Here is a 26,300-nt window from a genome sequence, read left to right on the forward strand (position 1 = left end):
GTTTACCAGTATGGATGGCATGTGCATTAGAGTGCAGAATGTGTTTTGAGAATGTGTTTAGAGTTTTGCTGAAAAGTCTAAGTGAGATCTGTAAATTGTGTTTTACCATGTGAAATGACAACAGACTGCACAATTAGCTAAATGAGTTCAGGCAACGGAGAACTTTGTTCAGCCAATGGGTTTTAGTGTTTTAGCAATTGAGAAAAAACTGTAATAAGATCATTGTCATTGGTGAAAGGAAAATAAAAATGTAAGACTTATTTACATGTTCACATCTTTATTTGATTTCTGATGCAATATATATTAATACAAAATAACCTCCTAAAATATTTAAAGTCTGTTAAATAATTTTCTTAAATATGTATTCATTTATTTAAAAATCTTTTACTTTATTTCACTTTGGTCTCTCTCTCTTCATGACACCAAGAAGCACCAATACATTATATACACATTTCATTCCCATATATATAATATTCATTATTATAGTGTTTTAAAGAGCTGTAAATATAAGGCATCTCTTTCATAACGCATTTCTTTCTCAGGCAAATGTGGGAAGGTCTGATTTGACTTGAGCCTCACCTACCACATTTTTTGAAGACTTTAGATTATAATTATTAATAATTAAGAATGAAGACAGTGAGGCACCAGATAAAATAGCATTACTCCATCATAGTAAGGGTTAGAGTCTGTGTTTTCTTGCTTTTCTGTCATTCAGAAAGGACCTGTGAATATAACAGTTTTATCATTAAAATATCATATTATTATATTACTAAATATATTACTAAATATAAGTAGTACAACACCATTCAGTTTACAAACCTGTGGCTGTTTTCTGTTTGTGAAATACCTGCTCATCAGGCTGTGTTCTCCAGTTCACCCTATACTTCCCTGTAATTTGTACCACGTTCCTTATCTGTGAAATTCAGTGAAATCTTAGTAAGAAAACACTCAAGCTACACATCACACTTATTAAGCACATAAACCTCACCATGTCCAAAAGATCCTTCTTGATATGTGGGTCATTGACATTGACACCAATCTTGGCCTTCACCATAATCCTCACCACAACCTGTTTCTCAGTTTCTGTGAAGTAAAACATTGACGGAGCTTTAAAAGATGAACGGTTTGTCATTACGGCATCTTTTCATTGCATTTGCCAGGAAAACACAAGAGAACGTGAGATGTGAATGACATAATTCTTAAAGTCGACAAAAGATGAATGTAGTCTTTTCTACAACGGCTTCTCAAACAAGAACATATATGGGGCAGGACTTAATTCTGTCAAATGGGAATTGCTTGTATGGTTCTGGTTTGCTATTGGTCGATCTTTTGAGTGACAGGTTGTCCCGCCCTCACGCCAGTAAACACATTACCAGAGAATATTTTGAGGGCACATTAAAAAATAATAATAACGATGTGCACTGATAAATAATTTATAATGGATTCTGCAATATTCAGTAAAAAAAAATTGGAATTCCATTTTGATTTCATGGTGACTTTAAGCTATACATAGTTTGAGGAAGTTTACATTTAAGATGATCTTACTTTGGCAAAAAACTCCCGCATGAAGCGTATTCAAACAACTGCTCACACCCCATCCAGTAAAAGGACAGTCCCGCACAGTCCGCTCATTTCCTGTACAGATCACATTATCCATCCATATTTTCCCGACTGAGGGACCCACATATGCCTTTGGCTGTGCAATTTTTCCACAGTCCAGCTCTTGACACAACACTGTAGCATCTTCTAGATCCCAACCAGTGTAACACACTTCGCCCCAGTGCCCTTGATGCCGAACCTGAACTCTACCGTCACATGCACTGGAACCATCCACCAGCTTCACATCTGTTGAAAGAGTGGTTTTACACATAAACCCTTGCACTCTTATAGACCACAGAATGCACCAATCAAATTTTTTAAAAGGTCAAAACCTCTTTGTAAATGCTTGCTGAGTTTTGTTTAACATAGAGCTTTTATATAAAATACTAAATATACACATTACAAAATACATAATGCAATAATACTGTTTGTGTGATCTCTGTACATCTGTTCCCAGAAACTGATGTGCAATTTGTTGAATAAACTACTCTCATGATTCTGAATCAATAAAGCAATAATTTTGAATTTGCATCCATGTAAATCTGAGATTTTTGCCTAACCAAAGTTCATTGCACAATGAATCAATTTATGTTCAACATAAAAAACAACAGCATACTGTTTTAGGATGACATTAAAGTCCTTACTCAATGAGTAAATAATGAGTAATGACATTACTGGCTTCAAAGCAATATGAAAAATGTATCAGAGATCTTTTTACTCACTATTACAAGTGGCTCCAGCATCTTTTAAATGTTCACAGCTCTGTATTCCCCATTTTGTTGATGTACAGTTCATCAATGAGGCCTCAGTCCCAGTACATTGTGCAGCACCCATCCATACAGGTCCTAAACCTTGTCCAAAATAAGCAGCACTCTTTGCCTCTATCACACTCCCACAGTCCAATTCTCTACACACCACTGCAGCATCTGACAGATCCCAGCCATCATCACACACTGTTCCCCATGTTCCATTATAGAGAACCTCCACTCGTCCAGAACAAGAGTCAATGCCGTTTACCAACCTAATAAAGGCTAACATAAAAAAAGAGTAAAGGGATCAGAAATGTTTATCTTTATTCAGTAAATGCAATATTTACGCAGCTTTCATCCACCTTCACAGATGACTCCAGCGTCTTCAGAATGCACACAGTTGTGTATTCCCCATCCATTTGTCCTACATTTCTTTAGCGAGGACTCGGTGCCAGCACAATTTACATCATCCATCCATATCTGTCCTGATCCTCGTCCGAAATAAGCAACACTCTTTGCCTCTATCACATTCCCACATCCCATCTCTCTACACACCACTGCAGCATCTGACAGACCCCAGCCATCATCACACACTGTTCCCCATGTTCCATTATAGAGAACCTCCACTCGTCCAGAACAAAAGCCGATACCATTCATCAACCTCAGAAAAGCTTCGACTGGAGGTCCATTTCCGAAATCTGGATGAATTATAAAATGTATCACACAAACTCATAACATACGTCTTAACAATAATTTTAATCTTTCAAGAGTACCCTGAAAAAGAATGTGGTGTAGAAACAATTCACTTAGACGTTGCTAGTCAATTTCACAATTAATTACATATAAAAGTTTTGAAGTAGAAAGAATAGTATTTTTTTTGACAACTTCAAAAAATCTAATTGTTTTAACTTTATACAGAGAGCAATGTTTATGTCTGCATGTTTCTTCATACCTAGCATGAGAAGGAGCCACAAGGAATTTAACATTGTGCCTGAAAGAAATACAAAATTATTAATTTGACTGTTTTGCCAAATAAACAAGCGAAAGTCTGTTCTATTGTTTAAAAGTAGTTTCTACCACAAAAATGTTTGCAAAATCCTAGATTATAACACTACCATCATCATCACATTTATTTTTTAGGCATCGAACCTATTTTATTGTGCTGTGGTTTAGCATCTTAATAGCAGATTCAATATATAGCCAGTTGAATAATTTAGTATTACAAAAAAAGATTGAGGGAAAGCGTTTTGGTAAACATTTGAGGCACATAAAATCAACTTTAATTACACAAATTGTAAGTATCTAATTAAAAGGCAATGGTTCTTAGATGTCTTTAACCTGTTAAATTGTCAGACCTTTCGGAAGCGTCTTCGTCTCCGTGATGGTGTGAGATCAAGATAAGGATGTTTCCAGGTGATTGTATTTCTGTGTGGAATCATCTGCCTTCTTGGCTCCTCCCTTCAGATGACATTACATGACAATGATGAGCATAAGAAAGAAAGCTCTTACTGTACAACAGTCCATCTTTCAGAGTCACTGAGAACACAACCCTATTAAATGCTCAGGAGGTGGTTGATTCAATTAGCCATGAAACCAGGAGTGAATTTCTCATCTGCAATACATTGCAGAAACATGCACTGTTGGATGTAAGAACAATTGCAAATGCAAATCCATTCAAACGTGTGATTATTGGAATGATCTCCTTTGTAAATTCCCTTTCTTATATAGCTGTGAAGAGGAGATCTATCAGTATTCAAATATCAAAATATCCTGATATCCATGATATCCTTTTGATGGGTTAGTTTCATGGAATTTCCTTTACAAAGACATGCAAAGCATATGGAAACAAAATGTCAAAATTCTTGACAACTAGAACCCTAGATTTGTTTGTATTTCCATGGACACCCTTGTCAACCCATCATACCAGAGAAGTTCATGCATGTGTTTATCAGGGCCGTGCACAGACCCTTTGAGGGGCATGTGTTGAAACTCCCTCCCTTTTTTTTTGTTTTGAGTGTGTTTTTGTTTAGTTTTTATATTAAGACTATTAAGTAAGCCTACATAAAAGGAAGAAATGGTCACATCTTCATGACAAATTCAACAACACAAAATAATAGTCTCAAAAGCTTTAGATTTATTCACTATTAATAACAACCATAATAATATTAAAGATAATATAGATATACAGGGTTTCAAAAAAAAAAAAAACATGTTTTACTATATTTATATAGGGTATATAGAGGTATATAGAGAGTAGGCCTAATAGAATAGTAATTCAGGAGCTGGAACCATTCACTAGTCTGATGTCACTGCCAATAGTGACAGTTGTGCAGCGTGTACGTGTTAGTCACAGATGCAGATGAGTTTTTCTATTAACTCTTAATGAGGCTATGTTTTTTATGTCAGTATGTTGTTCTCCTTACCCAGAAGCGGAAAGAGTTGCACAGACCACAACATTGATGTAAATATATTTCACATTGGGTAATTGTCAGGGTGTGGTGTAGGCTGAAGACAAAGAGGCCAATGGCTCCAATACATAAATTTTACTAAATCACTTCAGGTAGGCACATACAGGCAGACAGTTTACCCACACCAAACACAACGTTACATAGACATGACTCAGACGAGACCGGACAAAGACTGACTGAACAGAGGGAACTATATACAGACACTGATGAACATAAACCAGGTGACACAGATGAAGGTGATTGACAAGACACAGGTGATGATGATGAACTAATGATTAACAGAACACATGTGATACAAATGAACTAATGATGACAGTGAAGACAAGTCCAATGAAAAAACAAACTAAACAGAACACAACAGTGACAGTAATGTGGTTCTTAAATATCAGCAATAATGAATGAAAGCGTGAAAGAATCTGAATGTTTAAGCATCTTGTAGTACTATAAATAATAATAATGTATCACACAAATGCAATGTTTACAGTTACATTTAGTGGTTACACTTTATTTTAAAGTGCCCTTGTTACAGTGTAATTCATTTAAGTACTGAGTAATATTAATTAACAACATGTACTTATAGGGTTAAGATTAGGGTTTGGTTTAGGGTTAGTTTATTATGCATAATTTACTGTTATTACTGGAGCAAGCACATGTAACCTGTAACAAAGACACTGACAGTCCACACATAATTACTGTCCATCATATGAAATTCAAAAAATAGATTGGTAACACTATTTTTTGAATTTCATATGATGGACAGTAATTATGTGTGGACTGTCAGTGTACATGTAAGACAAAAAATATTGAAACAGCCCATCACATGAATGCAAAAGTACATGAAAAACACTGATGATAAGGTAGTACCTGGTTAGATGGCCGTCTGTGATCTTCCTCTTTATCTAGGATTGAGTTAGTCTGTTTGAAAAGTGAAGATGACGTGTGACAGTTATACTGACTGCGTACTGTCATCCAAACAGATTCATATAAATGTGAATTTACATTTAATTGTGTGCATTTTTTCTGCACCCAGTAAATGACACTGGCATCCACATTTGATAAACAAAACATCTAAGCCCGTTTATCGGTCCAAATGGAGGTTTCCGCCAGAACGGGTGAAGGTCTCTGCGTGTTACATTCTATCCGCGTGGCAAAGTAATTTAAATATAAGAAGGTTCACAAATATATGGTTAAAAAATTATATAATTTATATGGATAATAGCTGTCAGGTTGGTGAATGGCAGTCACTCCTATTCTGGAAGAGTGGAGGTTTTCCACCATAGACAGTGGGGAACAGTGTGTGATGATGGCTGGGATCTGTCAGATGCTGCAGTGGTGTGTAGAGAGATGCATTATACTATGCATTATATTATAAATAAATATATGGCAAAAAGTATGTGTTTTATTGCTTCAATATTTTATTTGCTTTTTATCACCAATCAGTTATGGTGGTATCAAGGTTTGAGGATAATGGATAAGACTTCAGGAGGCAATGTTGGTCAGACATGAGCTAAAGAAGTGTCACGGGTAGTTGAGGTAAACAGACAAAAATGAAGAGGGGGTTTCCAACGCAAAGCTTTACATACAATAGTCCAAATGACAGGAGAACAGGATGACACACACACACACACACACACACACACACACACACACACACACACACACACACACACACACACACACACACACACAGTGCTCATTTCATCATCGATACGCAACGATATTGTATTTTATACAAAACCATTAACAACATTAAGCAACTCATTCTCCCTTTGACCACATACACTTCCTTTTTGAACATCACATTTACATTTAATCTGTATAGTGGTATTTATTTAAATTGAGTCTCTTTCTTAATAATTAATTTAAAGATAAATGTTCAACATCAACTTTGTTAGCTCCATCAACTGAAATAGTCTGATATACAACTGCTATTTCAAAGCTTTCGGCAAAACATTTTCTGCTAAACTCCAATAAATCTTACAATGATTCTCCATTTCTTCATTGGGTGATGATATAAAACGATGGCATCCAAAGGATAAAAACCTGTAAGTAAACAGCAGTACTACTTTATTTGTAAAAATAGAAACAAAAGTTTTGACATTGATTTTGGTCACAAAATGCAGCATTAAAGTGAATAATTTCCCCAATACTGCTGTATGGTAATGACTTTCCAAAGTAAAAAAACCCTCCCATAGACACAGGCTCATTGTTTGATCTTATCTTCTAAACAAAATAGGAAATACATCATGCAAACTGCTGTATTTTGGTTTTATGGGGCGTGTGTTAATAGATACAATTTTGTTTAACAAATATATTTGTTTTTAAATCAGCTGATAAAACATATCCATGTCGACAGCACTGTTCAAAAAGACCGGCTCAATCGAAGATGAAGAGAACCATTTAGCAGGTATTAATAACATCATATTCTATATGTTTGCAAATTTAATTACTTGTTTTTTTTATTTTGTGATATATTTTATATAGCTGGCTATGCTCATATAGATAATATATTAAAGGGGTTATTGTTAAAATGTCTTTACTTTGGACAATATACACAGTGTACTGTACTGTATATTTGATTACAATATGACAATACAATTAGAAACACTCAATTAGACAATTGTCTCATAATAAATATTTAGAATAAACAGCAATTATTTAAAATGTTGTATAATTTTTTGTCTGTAACATTCATTTCCTAACTCACAAATTAGTTAAAAGTTCTTCATGAAACCTTTATTTTTAAGAGCATAAGTCATAGATTTAACTTTTTGGATTTGACGTCATGTTTTCTGATATTCAACATTCCCTGATTATGCTATTATTGATACAGGATAAAATCAAGTTACACTTTATTTCGATGGTCCACTTTAGACATTCTACGAACTATAATTTTGATTAGAAATCATCAAATTTTTCATTTTAGTAGACTGTTAGTTTAGGGATATGTTGTTAGGGTTCTGGTTAGTAGAATAAGTTAACATGTAGTAAAGATACTTATATTCAGTAGAATGTCTGTTGGTGACCATCAAAATAAAGTGTTAGCATATATTAAGCAGACAGTCTACTAATACTCTAATGACTGCTAGTTGACATAGTTGCAAAGTTACTTAGTTAGTAGACTGTCTAACGTTGACCATCAGAATAAAGTATAACCTAAATCAAATCATCATGTTACATATTTACATGTATGACTGTTTGAATGAACCACACATATTATGGTCATAATTTGCATTCAGTTGCTTGTCTACACAGTGTAAAATGTGTGTTAAAATGTTATAGATTAAATACAGTAGATTGATATTCTTATTAATTGAGAAAGCAGTTTAGAAAACAAGACAAAGCAATAACGTTTTGTGTGAGGAATAATATATCATTTCTATTATATTTCTAGACACTATGCTGTGGTTCATGCAATTCTTTCTGCTTCTGGGTAAGAGAACTCATAATGCACATTGAAACAAATCTTGATCACTGGTACATATTTAGCAAAGTGAAAGCTTAAATTTCTCAGAACTATGAATCTAGTTTTTTAACTATTTGAAAAATTTACAATTTGGAACTTTGACTCTTTAGCATGTATAGGTTATACAATTGCCAATAGTACAGATGAAATCAGGTTGGTGAATGGTTCCAACTCCTGTTCTGGAAGACTGGAAGTTCTTTATAATGGAATATGGGGAACAGTGTGTGATGATGGCTGGGGTCTGTCAGATGCTGCAGTGGTGTGTAGAGAGATGGGCTGTGGGGATGTGATAGAGACAAAGAGTGTTGCTTATTTTGGACAAGGATCAGGACAGATATGGATGGATGATGTAAACTGCATTGGCACTGAGACTTCACTAAAGAACTGTATGACAAGTGGATGGGGAATACATGACTGTGTACATGGTGAAGATGCTGGAGTCATCTGCAACTGTGAGTTAAGAACATTTATAGTTGAAGAAGGCAGCACAAATTTAATATTGTACATTTTCTTTTTTAAGAAATGACCCAAGAGGGTTAAATAGAAGACATCCTAAAGGTCTTTTTCTTTTGAATGCCATATGTCATTGCTCTTTTTCAAATAAAAGAATGCAAACAAATATGTGCGGGAAAAACAACAACATACTTGTGTCTTTATATTATTTGTGTGGATAGTAGCTGTAAGGTTGGTGAATGGCAGACACTCCTGTTCTGGACGAGTGGAGGTTCTCTATAATGGAACATGGGGAACAGTGTGTGATGATTACTGGGATCTGTCAGATGCTGCAGTGGTGTGTAGAGAGATGGGCTGTGGGAATGTGATAGAGGCAAAGAGTGTTGCTTATTTTGGACAAGGATCAGGACAGATATGGATGGATGATGTAAACTGCACTGGCACTGAGACTTCACTAAAGAACTGTAGGACAAGCGGATGGGGAATACATGACTGTGGACATCATGAAGATGCTGGAGTCATCTGCAACTGTGAGTTAAAAACATTTATAGTTGAAGGCAGCACAAATTTAATATTGTACATTTTCTTTTTTAAGAAATGATCCAAGAGAGTTAAATAGAAGAAATACTAAAGGTCTTTTTCTTTCGAATTACATATGTCATTGCTCTTTTTCAAATAAAATAATGCAAACAAATATGTGAAAAAAAAAAAAAAACGTACTTGTGTCTTTATATTATTTGTGTGGATAATAGCTGTAAGGTTGGTGAATGGCAGTCACTCCTGTTCTGGACGAGTGGAGGTTCTCTATAATGGAACATGGGGAACAGTGTGTGATGATGGCTGGGGTCTGTCAGATGCTGCAGTGGTGTGTAGAGAGATGGGATGTGGGGATGTGATAGAAGCTAAAAGAGGTCCTTATTTTGGACAAGGATCAGGACAGATATGGATGGATGATGTTCAATGTGCTGGAAATGAATCCACACTGAAAAACTGTTCATCAAATGGATGGGGAGTAAACAACTGTAGCCATCAACAAAATGCTGGAGTCATCTGCCAATGTGAGTCAAAATATTGGTGAAGTATGTATGATTTTTTTAAATGTAAAAATACATTCTTCTAACCCAATTTTTTGTTCATTGACTACTATTAGTATGCCATTCATGGGTTTATCTCCCCCAAAAGTGTAAACATTGAGTCCCCTAGGCACCATCAAAACATTGAGAGCAGTCCGCTCAGGTCCGTCAATAACTTTCTAGCTCTACCTATAGTGAGAGTTTGGGGTGTGTATACTGTAACAGGCTAAGGCAGAGGGTGGGACCATGGCTGAAGCGTTACATGGGAAAAGACATTAAGTTTCGGGTACAAGACCACAAGCCAAATTTCGCTGCATTTAGACCTTCAAAGATCAAACGGGTCATGAACACGTCAAAGCAAATGGGACATTGCAATGCTACTCGCTAAATTGGACACTACAATACACCCGTTCAAAAAGGCAAATGTATCAGTTTATAAGGTTTACTTTGATGTGTCCGTTGTAGACAGCCGTGGCGCAACAGTTGTGGCGCTTCATATGAAAAAATGTGCCCAGTGGATGGGTTTATTATAAGAAAGACGCTCGCGTTCGCTGTAGACAGAGTGTTATCCTTCTCAATTGCTTACTCATGACACATAGAAACACAGCTTAAAGTAAAACCTGAAAAGCTAAAAGTTGAACCCTTTATTTAAAGTAGCCGATATTTACCTGTCGTGACATGAATTCACAAGCACCCATAAGAGCTGTGATTGTGATGTTTGAGTTGAGGGAGGTGCAACCTGTGAAAGGGGTGTTTGCAATTCCACTTGGTGCCTAGGTTCCACTAGTGTTGCAGAAACTACATTCTTTACCTTTAAATAATGTTTCATGTAAGCAATAAGGTACGAGAGGCTGTGCTGTATTGTGAATACAGTCGTGGCTGGCACTCTGCTTCATATAGTGCCTAACAACGCCCTTCAGCCATGACTGTAATCATAATACAGCACGCCTCAAGTTCCTTATTGCTTTTATAAAAATGGTTAACACTCAATACAAATTTAGAAGCTGAACATGTTTGCATTAATATGCTACTTTTTTTAAGTCCATCCTTCCTCCAGAAAGATAGTTCTTGCACAGTGATAGTAAACGGCACGAGAATGAGCAGCTTTACTTAGGCTTAATAGTATTTATTATTTTTATTAAAAGACTCATCTGCATTTATCAAGTTACTTAACGTAATGTGGTCTAAGCATGAAGTACTGGAACTGGCTGTTTAATTTTGTCAGAATTATTTGGTGCCCAAGCAGTGGATTTGTCAGAGTCCCACTGACTCAGGAATTTTTATCTGTAAGGCTTGTTAAGGCACAGTGGCCATTGTTTCATATACTGTGCTGGTAAATATATTTACATGTGCCCTTTGTATGCTTTAGTATTATTTGTTTGTTTGTTGATTCATTGTTATCAGTCATTATTTTTTCAGCTGTTACTGACATCAGCAGCACCGACACAACAATCAGACCAGAGACAACCTCAGCTGGTAATGTAGTCTGATCCCTCCGGCTCCTCTACAGCCAACCACACTCATTGCCACATTATTTTATTTTTAAGCATTGCTTTTTTAATTTTGATTGCTATTAATCTAAACTGTGTTTAAATATGCTATATGTACGCATATTTATGTATTAAGCTTTTTTTTTGTCTCCAATGTGTGAACAGATTGTAACAAAACAACGTCAAAAAACAATTTATTAATTCAAATAACAAAATGAAAGCCTGTAGACTGATTTTTATGTGAAGTGCTTGTGACGTTTCTGCCGGGAAAATCAAAAGGATGTGACGTTCACATGCGCTCTCGAGAACCTCTTCTCCCTTCTATGACATGAAACTAATGCTTATGCAATGTTCAATATAATGCCGAAATTTACCATTTACTGTAAGTGTAATGTCAATGTGTCATGCAAAGAAAAAGGATTAATTCAAACTAAAGTCTGTCATAGTCAGATATATAGCCTATAGTGTCAAATATACTTTATATTCAAACTATCATTGTGTAATTTTAGTTACCTCATCTGTCATCATGATGCTGGTGAATTGCAGAAATTGTGCAAACATCTCCACATCACTATGATCAGATGCTTTCTTAACTGCAAATATATTTTCAACTTCTTTTTAGTTCACTCACATACTGTGGTCTTAACAGAATGTTCAAAATGACTAAAACATGGTACAAATGGATATGAGAACTTTCTGATATTGTTTATTTTCCATAGTTTTGTCTGACCATGCTGAATTTTCATTAGCAATTCTGCTTTATTATTGTCTTCATGCTGATTTCTATCATTGCAGGTTTAAATATAACGCAATGTGATGTAAGTTGAGTTTCTGCATTGTAGATATATTTAAAATATGTGATATTCTATTTATTGTTGATGGTTCTGTGCACAAAGTACATTTTGTTTGCAAACAGTTTTATACAGTGTTAAGCTCAATTGTGATTTCAGGGTCAGACCTCTGGTGGATGTTTTCAAAATCTTCTTGAGCAGATAGAGCACCTTACAGCGGAAGGGCAAGGGCTTTCTGTGACTGTAAGTCTTAAATAGAAAAAAGGATACAATAATCAAATATGTGTCGATTGATTGGCAGTTCCCCTTCGTTAGTCACTACTACATAAGTCAAGACTGACGAATGGGGATCGCTTGCGAGCCTATCTACTTCGAGTGAAGCTAAACGAGCCAATGCACATTGGCATGCGATAATTGCACATCGTGAGCATATAATGAGCAGCAGATGCGTCGCATCCTTGTCTTTCGCTTTGGAGCCAGATGGTGTATGCTGTTCCTGTCTCCTGCAAAAATCTACTGCTGTGTCTTCGAGTCTCTGCTGAGAAGAATCTCTGATTCCTGGTGGTGGTGTGACGGTGCGGACAGTGAGGGTCGCAATCTCTCCGCGTCTTTCTTCAAAGAGCATAAACAGCTGTTTTCACAGCTTTGTTGGTTTGGTGGGCGTGACGTTGAAAGTGAGTGCTCACACTAGGTTGCATTCCTGATGTTTAGCCGTGGCTATCTCTCTTTGCATTTCAGCACCTCAGAGCACTTCTGAAAGAGCTAACACGGCCTGTCTTGCGCTGGGCCGCCTCAAAGGGCCACTACATGGCAAGCACATACTGGTCCGTACGGACAACACTGCGACCATTGCGTACATCAACCGCCAAGGTGGTCTACGCTCCCGCCGCATGTCGCAACTCGCCCGACATCTTCTCCTATGGAGTCAGAAGTATCTGAGGTCGCTTCATGCCATTCACATCCCTGGCGTGCTCAATCGTGCAGCCGACGAGCTCTCATGACAGCCTACGCCTCCGGGAGAGTGGCGTCTCCATCCCCAGGCAGTCCAGCTGATATGGGACTTCTTCTGAGCCGCACAGATAGATATGTTTGCCTCTCCAGACTCGACCCATTGCCAGTTGTTTTACTCCCTGACCGAGGGAACCCTCGGCACAGATGCACTGGCACACAGCTGGCCCCATGGCCTGCGCAAGTATGTGTTTCCCCAGTGAGCCTTCTCGCACAGACATCAAGAGGGTAGGGGAACTGCAAGCATTTTCGGTTGACGAATCGTGCCTAGAATTCGGGCTGGCCAACTCTACCGCTGTCCTGAGACCCCGGCCTGGATACGTGCCCAAGGTTCCTACCACTCCCTTCACGGACCAGGTAGTGAACCTGCAAGCGCTGCCTTCGGAGGAGGCAGACCCAGCCCTAGCTTTTCTCTGTCCCGTCCACTCGGTTATACGTGGACAGAACGCAAAGCTTCAGGACCTCAGATCAGCTCTTTGTCTGTTACGGAGGCCAGCAGAAGGGAAAGGCTGTCTCCGAGCAGAGGATGGCCCACTGGATAGTGGATGCCATCGACTTGGCTTACGAAGCCCAAGGCGTGCCTTGCCCATTCGGGTTGCGAGCACACTCAACTAGAAGTGTTGCTTCCTCCTGGGCGCTGGCTCAAGGTGCCTTGCTGACAGATATATGTAGAGCTGCGGGCTGGGCTACACCTAACAAGTTCGCTAGATTCTATAGCCTCCGTGTACAGCCGATATCTTCCCGTATACTCGCCCCCAGTGGCCAGTAGCACGAAGGACCCGTTCTTCATGTCAGCTTGCAACCCCACTCCCGCTCCCCTGGGCCGGATATGTACATCTATTTGCTCCAGTAGTGTTCCCCGGAAGTGGCTAACCCTGTGAGTTCCTCTGTCACCCCTGCGGCAGTCAGACGTTGTGGAGCGTCTGATGCCAGGCCTACACTCGTATTCATTGTGGAACCTGTGATAGGCTGGGTGTTCATATGGCGAGCCCGTGTCTTTCCCTCGACAGAGTCCGCTCTGTCGTCTCTGCTGGTGTTCCTCCCCCCTATAACTAGGCTGGAACCCCCCCAGAGACTACCCTGCTTGGCTAGTCCATATGTGTAACCATCACAGTGCCTCCCTCCGGGGTAGGATGTGGCCTCTGCAGCATTCCCTTCTCCAAGGGCACGCTTTCCCAGCTTTATCCAATAAGTCACACTGAGTGGGTCTTGTGGAACAGCAGTGACTGACCTTCTCTGCTTAGAGCTCCTACTTTCTGCCCAACACTGCGGTCAGTCCTGAAGGCTCAAGTGGAGTGCTGGAAGGGCCAGCAGCCGTGGCATTTTGGTAGATATCCCCATTCGTCAGTGTTGACTTACGTAGTAGTGACTGACAAAGGGGAACATCTCGGTCACATATGGTAACCCTCCTTCCCCAAGGAGGAAACAGAGACGTAAGTCCCCTCACCACAGTTGCTGAGCTTCTACTGTACGGCCGAGTCACAGGTCCAGCTCCTAAGCGGAAAAACAAGGTGCGACGCACCTTCTGCTCATTATATGCTTGCGCCGCGATGCACAGCAGCTGGTGAAATTATCGCATGCCAATGTGCATTGGCTCGTTTAGTTTCACTCGAAGTAGATAGGCTCGCAAGTGATCCCCATTCGTCAGTCTTGACTTCCTTCTCCGTTCCCTCCTCAGGGAACAAGGGTTACCATATGTTACCGAGATGTTATGTCTTATTGACTCTCTTGACATTTATAGTAACTGTATTTATCTGATCAATCAATTAGGTTGTGACCAGCATTTTGACTATGGCCTTCAATGCATCAGAGAACATTTTAGAGACATCATCATCATCAGCCAACCAAACTGAACTAGCCTCCTCTGGAAACCGCATGTTAAAAATCAGTGAGAAACTCGTATCTACATTGGTGAAGCCGACAAACACAAGTGACAATGTCAGTTTTATTCTTGCTGCTGTAGGTGAGTGGAGAAACAGTTATTGATGAAACTGAGATTATATATGATGTCAGGGACTTCACAGTATATGAGCAGAGAGCAGTGGTGGATCACAGGTGGCAGACAGCAACAATGATAAATGCACCTACAGTAACTATAATTATGACCGCCGCTAGCGTAGCTAGCGAAAGCGGTCATATAGGGATTGTCAAAGTTTTTTTTTTTTTTTTTTTTTTCGTCACCTTACTGAATTTTTCGTCAACGATACCAGGGACACCGAAGCACCGGGGAACATGAAATTTGGTGGGCATGTAGCCCCACTAGACTTCTAAGGAAAAATTTCGTTTGGTCCCCGGGGGCCACTCCCCCCCCGCGCTGGGCCCCCCCAAACCCCCAAAAATGCCGTTTTTCCTAAATAACTACCTGAACCGTGGCACAGAGGATGAAGACATTTTTATGGTATGTTGGTCTACTAGACTTTTACGGAAAAATTTCGTTTGGTCCGCGGGGGCCACTTCCCCCCCCGCGCTGGGGCCCCCTTAAATTTTTCGTCAACGATACCAGGGACACCGAAACACCGGGGAACATGAAATTTGGTGGGCATGTAGCCCCACTAGACTTCTAAGGAAAAATTTCGTTTGGTCCCCGGGGGCCACTCCCCCCCCCCCCACCCCCCCCCCCCCCAAACCCAAAAAAATGCAGTTTTTCCTAAATAACTACCTGAACCGTGGCACCGAGGATGAAGAAATTTTTATGGTATGTTGCTCTTAAGGGCCCACATCAACCTAGCCCATAATCACTCATTTGTGATTTGCACCCCTCCCATAAAAAATGAAAATGCAATATTATTCTGCTTTAATCGCCCCTATCTTCAGTGGAGATGTTCAGAACTGCACCATATTTCATGTGTATGATTAACTTGACAACCTCTGGGGGTATCCTCTGCTAAGTTTTGTAGAATTTCATCCATGGGGGGGTATAAAATAAATTAATTTATGTGCACATTTAGTGACTGTACACTCATCGGCCTGTAGATGGTGCTGTTGAGCGAAGGGTTGCTGGTTTAGGATGATACTGTCACACACACACATGCAGGAATACAAACAAACGCAAGCATGCACACACACTGACATCCACTAGGGTTGTGCCGATGGACGATATCATCGTCCATCGTGATGGCTGACCGACATCACGATGGAGAGCCACCATCGTGATGCCACGCCCCCCCCCCACCCTGTCAGACCAGCCCAGTCTCATGGCAGTTCGTTTTCGTGTGTACACCAGTGGTTGGGAACCTGTGGCTCGCAAGGTCTCTCACCCTTTACCAACAAACGATAAAAAAAAATAAGACGTGTGTGTTCAGTGCTGTTCGCGAGTGTCACGACTCACGTCACGAGTCACCACAGCAATCAACCAAACGCTTACGTTTCTGTGGTAACCTAACAGTTACAGCTCCTGCACTGGGATTCAAGCAGAGCAGCTTGTTTAAGGTGATGGCGAAATTCATTTTAAAACAGCAATGAAAATGTAAAAGTAGGCTTTATAAACTTTAATATATCCTTTTATTGAAACGGGTGCTTTGCTGTGCAAAGAGAAACATTTCACCCGTTGGCCGCTGGTACTTTCACTTTTGCCGCAGAGACCCTTTATGTCCTATAAATGTATCGTATTGTTGATAATCCGCGCAGATTTCAGTTGACGATTATGTAAAGTTAATAACAAAACATGAATGAGAAAGAAAAGAGCAGGATGTGCTATTGAAAAGAAATATTAAAAGCACGATAAGCCGCGAAAGAGAACTGAATTCTACTGACAGGATGCTGCGCACGCGCTCCGAGCGCAACATAGTAGTCTTTGTCTTCGGTTGCGCGCCTGAACGGCCAAATAAACATTTCAAAATGCCAAGCCGAGTATTCCCGTTGCGTAAACACAGTAGATGTAAGTAGCTACAATGTGCACTCTCCCTGTCTCTTCGTGATCGTCAGCCCCCCCCCCCCCCCCGACGATATCATCGTCCATCGCGATGTTTTACTGTAAACATCGTCAACTGCCAATTTAGGGGACATCGCCCAACCCTAACATCCACACGCACAGACACACACCCATACACACACATACAAATCCACATGCACAGACACACACACACAAACACACACGCGCACACATGTACGCACACATACATACACGCACAGACACACACACACACACACACACACACACACACACACACACACACACACACACACACACACATACACATACACATACACACACATACACAAACACACACACACACACACACACACACACACACACACACACACACATGCACATACTATTACTTTTTTTAGGTATATACATAAACACGCAATACAGCCAAATTACTCCACGTCATTTATTTTTGTGGAAAGCCAGTGCAGGCCTGAGCGGCGGTCATATTTTGTACCGCGATGCGGTACATCTAGTTGAGTATGAGCTACCAATGTTTTAACTGAGAACAGAAAAAAACTGCCATTATCTTTTGTTTTTGAAGTCAAATGTCAGTATTTTGATGCAAATTCATCCGTCATTTGGTAGAACTGTCCTAAACAAAACACTAATCCTTAAAAATCTTTTTGTTTTGTGAATATTTGCTGCCTTGAGCATAGAGCAATCAACATTCACAAGACATTTAACAAACACTCAAATGATACAAACAGAAAATCAGTGCAGTTTATGGTAATAATCAACTACAGTATTTGATTTTTATTTGTCATTAGTGCAAATTGAATGATTGAATTCGTCTGTCATTAAAAAAATTGCAAATAAATTAATATAGCTCATAACTGCTTGTTTGTTTTTAATCAGAGGGACAAGTCTTCATGGTTGGACCAAATGTCACCTTAGATAAAATCCCTCGACTTGACACAACAAATTCTTCTGTGGAGATCGATCTCATTGGAATCGCCAGGAACAACAATGACAGTATTCAAATGTTTTAATTTGATGAAACTTTTTTTTTTTTTTATGTAGAAAGAGAGGCCATACCTTTATTAAAGTTGTTTTAACAAAGGGTGCATGTATGCTCCTGTTTCTGTCACACAGGATCAGCTTCTGTGGCATTCTTGAGCTACAACAAAATGGAGAATCTACTGAAGCCCGACTTTTTCAACACACCAAATAAAACGAATAAAACGATGATGTCCACTGTGATCTTAGCTACTCTTCCCAAAACCATCAACACTGAACTCACCAAACCAGTCAACTTCACTCTCAAACACATCAGAGTGAGAGACTGAAATGTGTTTTCGTCCAACCCTGACAACATCTAATATTCAGTGTTGTAATATTTTCTGCATGTTCTTTCTTCTTTTTGCAGGAGCTCGACCCCAATGGTTCTCTGTCCTGTGTGTATTGGAATGCCAGTGAATGGGTTGTAGATGGTTGTTCTGTTTTAAAGACCAACAGCAGCTTCACAGTGTGTTCCTGTGTTCATCTGTCGACATTCGCTCTCATCATGCAATCCCCATTAAACCCGCTCTCATCATTTAAAACAGAACAAGTAAAACCTCCTTCAAAGATTGAAACATTGAATGCACTAGCAGAATTCAAATGCAATCTAGTAGATGGTCAACATTCAAGAAATGCACAGATTTGGTACTCATACTCTGCAATGTTTTCTCAGAGCAACTCACTGCTGGAGCAGTTGAATTTGGTGTGTGTGCCCGTTGGGCTGGTGTTCTTCAGTTTGGCCCTGTTGACCTTTGCCCTTTGTCAGTGGAGTCCTGGAGTGAATAATGTGGCTCGAGTCAACATCTGCATAACTCTACTGTTGGCTCACCTTCTGTTCCTGCTCACACAGCAGTTCCTGAGCCTCATACGCCCTTATCAGGTGAGAATGATAGAGCCCAACAGCTCTACGCACCCTCACTGAGAACCATCATAACCACCTCTCATGATCTCCAGGTGCTGTGTGCCGTGATATCAGGTGTTCTGCACTACCTCTTTCTCTCTGGCTTTGTGTGGATGTTCATTGAAGCTGTGCTGCTCTTCATCTGTGTGACGAACCTATCACGGATCAGCTCCAAAAAGAGGGAGGTGCTTAGCAATGGATTCCTGTGTGTGATTGGATATACGGTTTCTCTGGTTGTGGTGAGCGTGTCTGTCGGGCTGGTTCCGGAAGGCTACGGCAGCGAATAGTGAGTTGTTGTTTTTGCTAGTTTATTTTTTAGTTAATTTGTTTTGAATGAAAATAAAGCAGCTTATGACATTTCTACTATCTGATAAAAATACATTATTACACGAGCTGTAAGAACGTCACAGACAAGATTCAAATATTAATATTTTAATAGTCAAAACTAAATTCATTCAGTTATTATAAATGTGTTTTCCTCTAAACAGCTGTTGGATTAAAATGGATAAAGGTTTTATCTGGAGTTTTCTGGGTCCTGTTAGTGTCATACTAGCGGTAAGCACATTTTTTATTTCACATGATTTTATTTTATATTAAAGAGAAAACAAGGTGATTTATTTTTTATTAAATTTTTTTTACTTTTCTACTTTTCAGTTCAACATGATTCTCTTCATCAGCATTATCATCAGACTGAACTCAACTCTCAAAAATCTGAACGCAGAAATTTCACAGATGAAACAAACCAAGTATCAAACATTCAGATTTGAACACTTCAGAGAAAATATTAATATATATTCAATAGTGACACATTAACAACTTCTTTCTCTGCAGTATTCTGGCATTTAAAACACTGGCTCAGTTTGTGGTTCTTGGTTGCTCCTGGATTCTTGGTTTCTTCATTAATGGCAGTAAAGAGCTGGAGATCCTCTTCCTGATCTTAAACTCCCAGCAAGGAACCTTCATATTCCTGATCTATTGTATCCTGAATAATGAGGTCAGACATCACTCAATTTACTATCATATTCCATTTTAAAACTGAATATGAACGACTATTACAGTTGCTATTGCTCTTCCATTTCCTTTCTGTGATGGAATGTTCAAATGAGCCAAGAATCTTCAAACTGTCCAAAAATAAAATAAAAACATACAGTATAATGTCTCCAAGCTTGAAAACTATACTTCAAACTTTTAGGCCCAGCTTTCTCAAGCTGTTTTCTATTTTGTCCTCAGTAATGAGTTCAGCCATTGTATCATTCTGCTCCATAGGAAAAACATTTCACATTTTGTCTCCAAAACAGTAAATGGAAGAAAAGTAAAGCATCAGCATTTACTTCTGAAAATGCAAATCTATTCTCTGAAAAGATTTGTTTTCCTTTTCTTTTGTGCATGTATACGATTTGCAAAGTTACAAAGCTCATAGTATCTCACAAAACAGATTGATTCTATCTAACAGAGAACGTCTCCGGTTACTTTCGTAACCTCGGTTCCCTGAAAGGCAAGGAACGAGACATTACGGATGTCGTATATGGGAACTCCTCTCATCCTTCACTTCCGCTGAAATCTTATAGGCTAACGCCAGCAGAGCTGGCCAATTGACGCAAATATGCAAATACTGAAACACCGTTGCAGTTATAATGCAAGTGCAGCGCCAATTCCCTTCAGAATCGAACAACGCTAAATAATAGCGAACACGGCGGCGAGCGTAATGTCTCGTTCCTTGCCTTTCAGGGAACCGAGGTTACGAAAGTAACCGGAGACGTTCCCTATCAAGGCTACGGAACTCGACATTACGGATGTCGTATATGGGAACTGTATAGAATCCCGCCGTGGCAGCAACTATTGAACAGACCCAATACAAACCTCGCCCCCAGAGTGCAAGCGCCTGATAGGCCGAGATTGACAAATAGCGAACCTCTAACCTCTGATAGGTCCAAAGGGACCAATCACAAGCTTACCAACACTATATGGAATTTGCATATCCCGAGCAGTATATCTGGGGGAAGGTTGCACTGTAGACCAACAGGGCAACAACAACAGAGAAAGCCAACGCATAGCGGTGACAATAGTACAACACACAAATAGCACACAGAACAACTCATGAGCAAAGCGCAGAGCAGCTCTCTTAATGCTGTGTAAGCGATCAACTCACCGAAAGCACTCGAGACGCTACAGAGGGTAAATCCAACTTGTAAAATCTGGCGAACGTGTTCTGAGAAGACCAGCCAGCCGCAAGACATAAATCCTGAATAGACATACCCTTAGTCCAAGCCCACGAGGAGGCAATCGCCCTAGTCGAATGGGCCTTGATGTTCAGGGGACATTCCTGTCCCAGGCAATCATAAGCCAAAACAATAGCGTCCACGATCCAGTGAGCAAGCCTCTGTTTTGAGACCCCCCGTCCCTTGTTGCATCCACCAAAGCACACAAACAGCTGGTCCGATTGTCGAAACGCTGCCGAGCGAGAAATGTATTCTCGGAGCGCTCTGACTGGGCAAATAGCACTCTGAGCATCCGAACCCTGAGAGGTTGATGGCTCAGCGGACAGGGCAGGCAGAGAAACAATCTGCGCTCTGAACGGGGTATTGAGCGACTTAGGAACGTAACCCGGCCTCGGTCTGAGAGTAACATTACAGTTTCCCGGTCCAAAGCGAATACAATCTTCACCTACAGAGAAAGCCTGTAAATCCCCAACCCGCTTCGCCGAGGCGAGAGCGAGAAGCAGAGCCGTTTTAATCGATAGTTCCTTAATGGCAATCGAGGCCAGGGGCTCGAAAGGCGGTCGTGACAAAGCCTCCAAGACCAAAGCTAAATCCCACGGCGGCACAGAAGGCGGCCGTGCAGGGCACAATCTCCTAGCTCCCTTGAGGAACCGTGTCACCGACGCATGTCTACCGATAGACTGTCCGTCAACAGGGGGGTGAAACGCGGCAATAGCGGCCACATAAACCTTCAGAGTGGATGGCAGGCTCCCTTCATCCATCCTATACTGAAGGAAGCGTAGAATATCCGACACAGAACAGTCCGCTGGGTCTATGCCGACATCCTGACACCATTTAGAGAAAACACCCCACTTCAGAGCATACAGGCGCCTGGTGGACGGAGCTCGCGCCTCCGCGATGGTATTCAAAACCCGCGAGTGCAGCGCGTCCCGCCCGCTCAGCGACCCTGTAGCGGCCACACATGGAGGCTCCACAGCGCGGGGCTGGGATGCCAGATCGTTCCGCTCGCCTGAGACAGAAGGTCCTTCCTGAGCGGAATCTCCCATGGCTGCCCTGCTAGTAACTCTACCAGATCCGCGAACCAGGGCTGATTCGGCCAGTTCGGGGCTACCAGAGTCACCGCCGCCTTCTCCTCCCTGATTTTGCACAACACCATGGGCAAAATTTTCACCGGAGGAAAAGCATAGAGACAGACTCTCGGCCATCGCGCAGTCAGCGCGTCCACCTCCCGGGGGGAACGGGACAGCGAGAAGAACATCTGACAGTGCGCGTTCTCGCTCGTTGCAAAGAGGTCGACCTCCGCCCTGCCGAAACGATTCCATATCAGCTGAACCGTCCCGGGGTGAAGCCTCCACTCCCCCTGGGGAATCCCGCTTCTCGAGAGCATATCCGCCCCGCGATTTAGAACACCGGGGATGTGCGCCGCTCTCACCGAGAGGAAAAACCGGTCCGCCCATAGCAGAAGGGATTCCGCCTGCCTGAATAGGGCTTTGGAATGTACACCGCCTTGGCGATTTATGTACGAGACCACGGAAGTGTTGTCTGTCCGAATCAACACATGCCGCTGCTCCAGCTGAGACCGGAAGGTTTTTAGAGCTAGAGAGACCGCTTCTAGTTCCAAGCGATTTATGTGCCACTCCATCTGCTTCTCTGACCACCGACCCAAGGCGGGCTTGCCCAAGCAGACCGCTCCCCATCCGGTGGATGAAGCGTCCGTCAGGACCTCCACTCGCCGCGTCACTAAGCCCATAGGGACACCTGAGCTGAAGAGATCTGGGTTCCTCCACGGGGCCAGGGCGCATCCGCTGGTGACCATAACGCGCCTGTGGCCAGAATACCACGCACTCGGGGGAACGCGCGCTTTCAGCCAGAGTTGAAGCGGTCTCATATGCAGCAGCCCCAGATGACACACCGAGGAAGCCGCTGCCATCCGTCCCAGTAGCCTCTGAAACTCTTTTAGCGGGACGAGCCTGCCAGGTCTGAAGAGACTGAGAGAAGAACTCAGAGCCTCCGCTCGCTCGGGGGAGAGGCGCGCTCTCATTCTCACCGAATCCAAGCACACTCCCAGGAATGTTATCGTCCGGCTCGGTGTGAGCACACTTTTCTGGACGTTCACCCTCAACCCGAGCATCTCCAAGTGTCGAAGGAGGGTATTCACGTGGCTGACCAGCGTTTCTCTCGACTGAGCGAGAACTAGCCAGTCGTCCAGATAGTTCAAGACGCGCATTCCGCTCGATCTGAGGGGTGAGAGTGCCGCGTCTACACATTTTGAAAACGTTCGGGGGGCTAGGGCCAGTCCAAACGGAAGCACCGTATATTGGTACGCCGAATCCTCGAACGCAAACCTCAGGAATCGTCTGTGACGCTTCACTATCTGAAAGTGAAAGTAAGCGTCCTTTAAATCCACTGAAGCGAACCAGTCCCCGGGGCGAATTTGCGCCAGGATTTGCTTCAGTGTTGTCATCCTGAAGGCGCGCTTGTGAAGCGCTCTGTTGACAGGTCTCAGATCCAGAATGGGGCGGAGACCCCCTCCCTTCTTCGGCACAACGAAGTAGCGGCTGTAGAACCCGCTGTCCCGCTCGCTCGGGGGAACTGGTTCTATAGCCTTCTTCTCGAGCAAGCTGCACACTTCCTGCCTCAGCACATGAGCGTTTTGGGGCAAAGTTAATGACTGAATTACGCCGCGAAAGCGGGGTGGTCTGCGTTTGAACTGAAGTGTGTACCCGCGCCGAATTATATTCAACACCCACGGCGAAATGCCCGGAATAGCTTCCCACGCTGCCTGGAAACGACTGAGCGTGGGCTGATCTAAACCTGCGGTCATCGCCGCTGCGGTCATGGCCGCTATGTGAGTGCTGGGGGTAGTTATTGACCGTGACTCTGCGCTGCTCGAGGGCAGGGCGGGTAACACAGTGTGTGGTGCAAGAGGAGAAAAAAGCTCTGTTTGTGAAGTAGTGATTTGCTTTATTTGAACAACATTCACAACATTTGCATACACAGAACAACTGCACGCGTCGCTCGCAGAACTCTGAGGGACGAAGTGCACTAGAGCGCGCCGCTTGAACGCGGGGCCGGCCTGACGCTCTTTCCTCCTCTTGCCCGAGCGGTCAGGACGACTGCTTGGGCCTGGCAGGGGACGCGGTGGGCTTTCTGCGCGGGCTCCTCTGCGTCCTCCTGTTACCTGCCCCTTGCCACTGACCGCTGCGGCCCTTACGGGCATCCTGTCCCGGGCGGGGTGCTGCCTGTCTTCTGGCCGCAGCCTGGGGTTGGCGGCCTGAGGCTGAGGACGAACGAGAGCGCGGCTGCGGCGGCGGCGGCTGCGGCGCCCTTCGCGGAATGACGTGGCTCATAGCCTTGGCCTTTTTCTGCGTCTCGGAGTAACGCTCGGTTACTTTCTCCATGGCGTCTCCGAACAGGCCTGCAGGGGAAATGGGCGCATTCAGGAGCGTCTTCCTGTCGGCTTCCTGCACGTCCGACAGGGTGAGCCACAGATGCCTGTGGAGGACCACGAGGAAGCCCATAGAACGGCCGATCGCCTGGGCCGAGCGCTTCGTGGCCAGGAGCGCGAGGTCCGTGGCCGAACGGAGATCTCGGATGGCGTCAGCGTCAAGAGAGGCGGCGCCATCCAGAGACTTCAGCTGCTTTGCCTGGAGCACTTGGAGAAGGGCCATAGCATGCAGCGCGGATACCGCCTCCCCCGCGGCACCGAAGGCTTTGTTGGCCTGGTGGGCCGTAAATCTGCAGGCTCGGGACGGCAGGCTGCGGTCCGAGCCCAGGGCGGGAGCCGACGGGCAGAGATGAGCGGCGACGGTCTCCTCGACGGGGGGGATGGTGAGGTAGCCGTGGTCCCCCGCCTCGTCCACGGGGGCAAACATAGCCTGGGTGGAAGTGAGGGTGCGCGCCGATTGCGGGGCCGCCCACGACTTCACCACGTGCTCATGCACGTCGGGAAAAAACGGTGTTCCCCTTTTCGAAGCGGCCTGACGGCGGCTCGATTGTAGGAACCACGTATCCAATTTGCTCTTTGATGGTTCATCAGGAGCTTTCCAGTCGAGGTCCAGCTCCTCGACGGCCTTAGAGAGGACGCGGAAGAGCTCGTCCTGCAGGTCCGCAGGGGTGTCCTGCTCCGCGGCCGCCAGCGGTGCGGCCTGCTCTGCACCCCAGTCGTTCTCGGAAGCCGACAGCGACATGGAGTCGTCCCCCTCACTCACCCCGAAGGAAACGAAGTCAGCGACGTCGCGAGGGGGATGAAAGGTGGGGTCGGGGAAGCTCACCGGGGAGCGAACCTCGACTCTGCGGTTGGGGGGGGCTACCAGCGGCTCAGAGGCGGCGGTAGGCCCAATCCCCGCTGCTGCGCGAGCTTCCTCCCTCCTGGCTCTGAGGGCTCGAAGGGATAAATCCGCGCAGTGGTCGCAGGACCCTCCGTCCCCGAGGGCTGACTCAGCATGGGCCAGCCCCAAGCACGCGATGCAGAACAGGTGCGTGTCGGTGGGGGCGATGGGGCCCGAGCATAAGTTGCAAGTAGTTGCCATCGGATGCAGGAGACAGTGTGAGTATCTCCGACGCAACTTCAACGACGGCGAATAATCCAAGTTTGTAGTATCAGCTTTCTAGCACACGATTTAAGCGTGAAGAGAGAGATTCTGAAGGGAATTGGCGCTGCACTTGCATTATAACTGCAACGGTGTTTCAGTATTTGCATATTTGCGTCAATTGGCCAGCTCTGCTGGCGTTAGCCTATAAGATTTCAGCGGAAGTGAAGGATGAGAGGAGTTCCCATATACGACATCCGTAATGTCGAGTTCCGTAGCCTTGATAGGGAACTCGAAACCTGCCTAAAACACCTCGATCGAAGTCCAGATATTACTTCCTCAAATGTCTACATCACAATATGAAACATTAGCATAATGCCTGGCCAAAAGCAAATGCAGAGAAAGAAGGGGATACTTTTGTGAATTGTAGTGTTGTCATGTCGTGGTGTTTGGATGCAAAGGCAAAGCCAAAACCGCTTTGTTTGGCCTTTACGAAAACGGAGGTTAAGAAGGAATCAGAGGTTAAGATTTATTTATAAAGCTGAGCAGTACAATCCAAAAGTTTGCTTGTGCACTGCGCATTTTACAGTGGATAGCTTCCTGAACTTTTACAATAGTGTC

At 43.0% G+C, this 26,300-nt stretch overlaps 2 protein-coding genes across 2 annotated transcripts in view; one reads left to right on the plus strand and one right to left on the minus strand.

The window, feature by feature from the left end:
- Positions 1-438: 438 nt before the first annotated feature.
- LOC309497752 (scavenger receptor cysteine-rich domain-containing group B protein) lies at positions 439-5,733 on the minus strand. The gene is made up of 9 exons (XM_082168057.1): positions 5,681-5,733; positions 3,704-3,806; positions 3,301-3,339; positions 2,711-3,046; positions 2,322-2,630; positions 1,546-1,845; positions 989-1,083; positions 848-913; positions 439-722 (listed from the first exon to the last, which is right to left on the minus strand). Exons 3-9 carry the CDS (start codon positions 3,332-3,334, stop codon positions 708-710), a joined length of 1,155 nt encoding a protein of 384 aa, XP_082024183.1. The 5' UTR covers positions 3,335-3,339; positions 3,704-3,806; positions 5,681-5,733; the 3' UTR covers positions 439-707.
- A 1,463-nt stretch (positions 5,734-7,196) lies between these two features.
- Positions 7,197-26,300, plus strand: part of LOC309496469 (scavenger receptor cysteine-rich domain-containing protein DMBT1-like) — a 29,501-nt gene continuing 10,397 nt past the window's right edge. The window contains exons 1-17 of the mRNA XM_082166459.1: positions 7,197-7,223; positions 8,211-8,249; positions 8,393-8,734; positions 8,957-9,265; positions 9,488-9,793; positions 11,228-11,284; positions 12,094-12,116; positions 12,249-12,332; positions 14,868-15,060; positions 17,884-18,000; positions 18,121-18,302; positions 18,395-18,577; positions 18,701-18,907; positions 18,982-19,214; positions 19,417-19,483; positions 19,583-19,674; positions 19,760-19,922. Coding sequence (XP_082022585.1) covers positions 8,216-8,249; positions 8,393-8,734; positions 8,957-9,265; positions 9,488-9,793; positions 11,228-11,284; positions 12,094-12,116; positions 12,249-12,332; positions 14,868-15,060; positions 17,884-18,000; positions 18,121-18,302; positions 18,395-18,577; positions 18,701-18,907; positions 18,982-19,214; positions 19,417-19,483; positions 19,583-19,674; positions 19,760-19,922 — 2,592 coding nt within the window. The 5' untranslated portion in view covers positions 7,197-7,223; positions 8,211-8,215. The remainder of the gene's footprint in view (positions 7,224-8,210; positions 8,250-8,392; positions 8,735-8,956; positions 9,266-9,487; positions 9,794-11,227; positions 11,285-12,093; positions 12,117-12,248; positions 12,333-14,867; positions 15,061-17,883; positions 18,001-18,120; positions 18,303-18,394; positions 18,578-18,700; positions 18,908-18,981; positions 19,215-19,416; positions 19,484-19,582; positions 19,675-19,759; positions 19,923-26,300) is intronic.

This window comes from Leuciscus leuciscus (assembly GCF_965113295.1).
Source record: "Leuciscus leuciscus genome assembly, chromosome: 4".
NCBI classification, from domain to species: Eukaryota; Metazoa; Chordata; class Actinopteri; order Cypriniformes; family Leuciscidae; genus Leuciscus; species Leuciscus leuciscus.

Bases quoted from the DNA above. Each gene is read 5' to 3' on its own strand.
- LOC309497752 (XM_082168057.1), bottom strand. From the start codon at position 3,334: ATGTTAAATTCCTTGTGGCTCCTTCTCATGCTAG. The intron at 1,846-2,321 runs GTGAGTAAAAAG...CTCTTTCAACAG, and splicing joins TGCTGGAGCCACTTGTAATA to ATGTGAAGCTGGTGGATGGT. The intron at 914-988 runs GTGAGGTTTATG...TGAATTTCACAG, and splicing joins AGAAGGATCTTTTGGACATG to ATAAGGAACGTGGTACAAAT.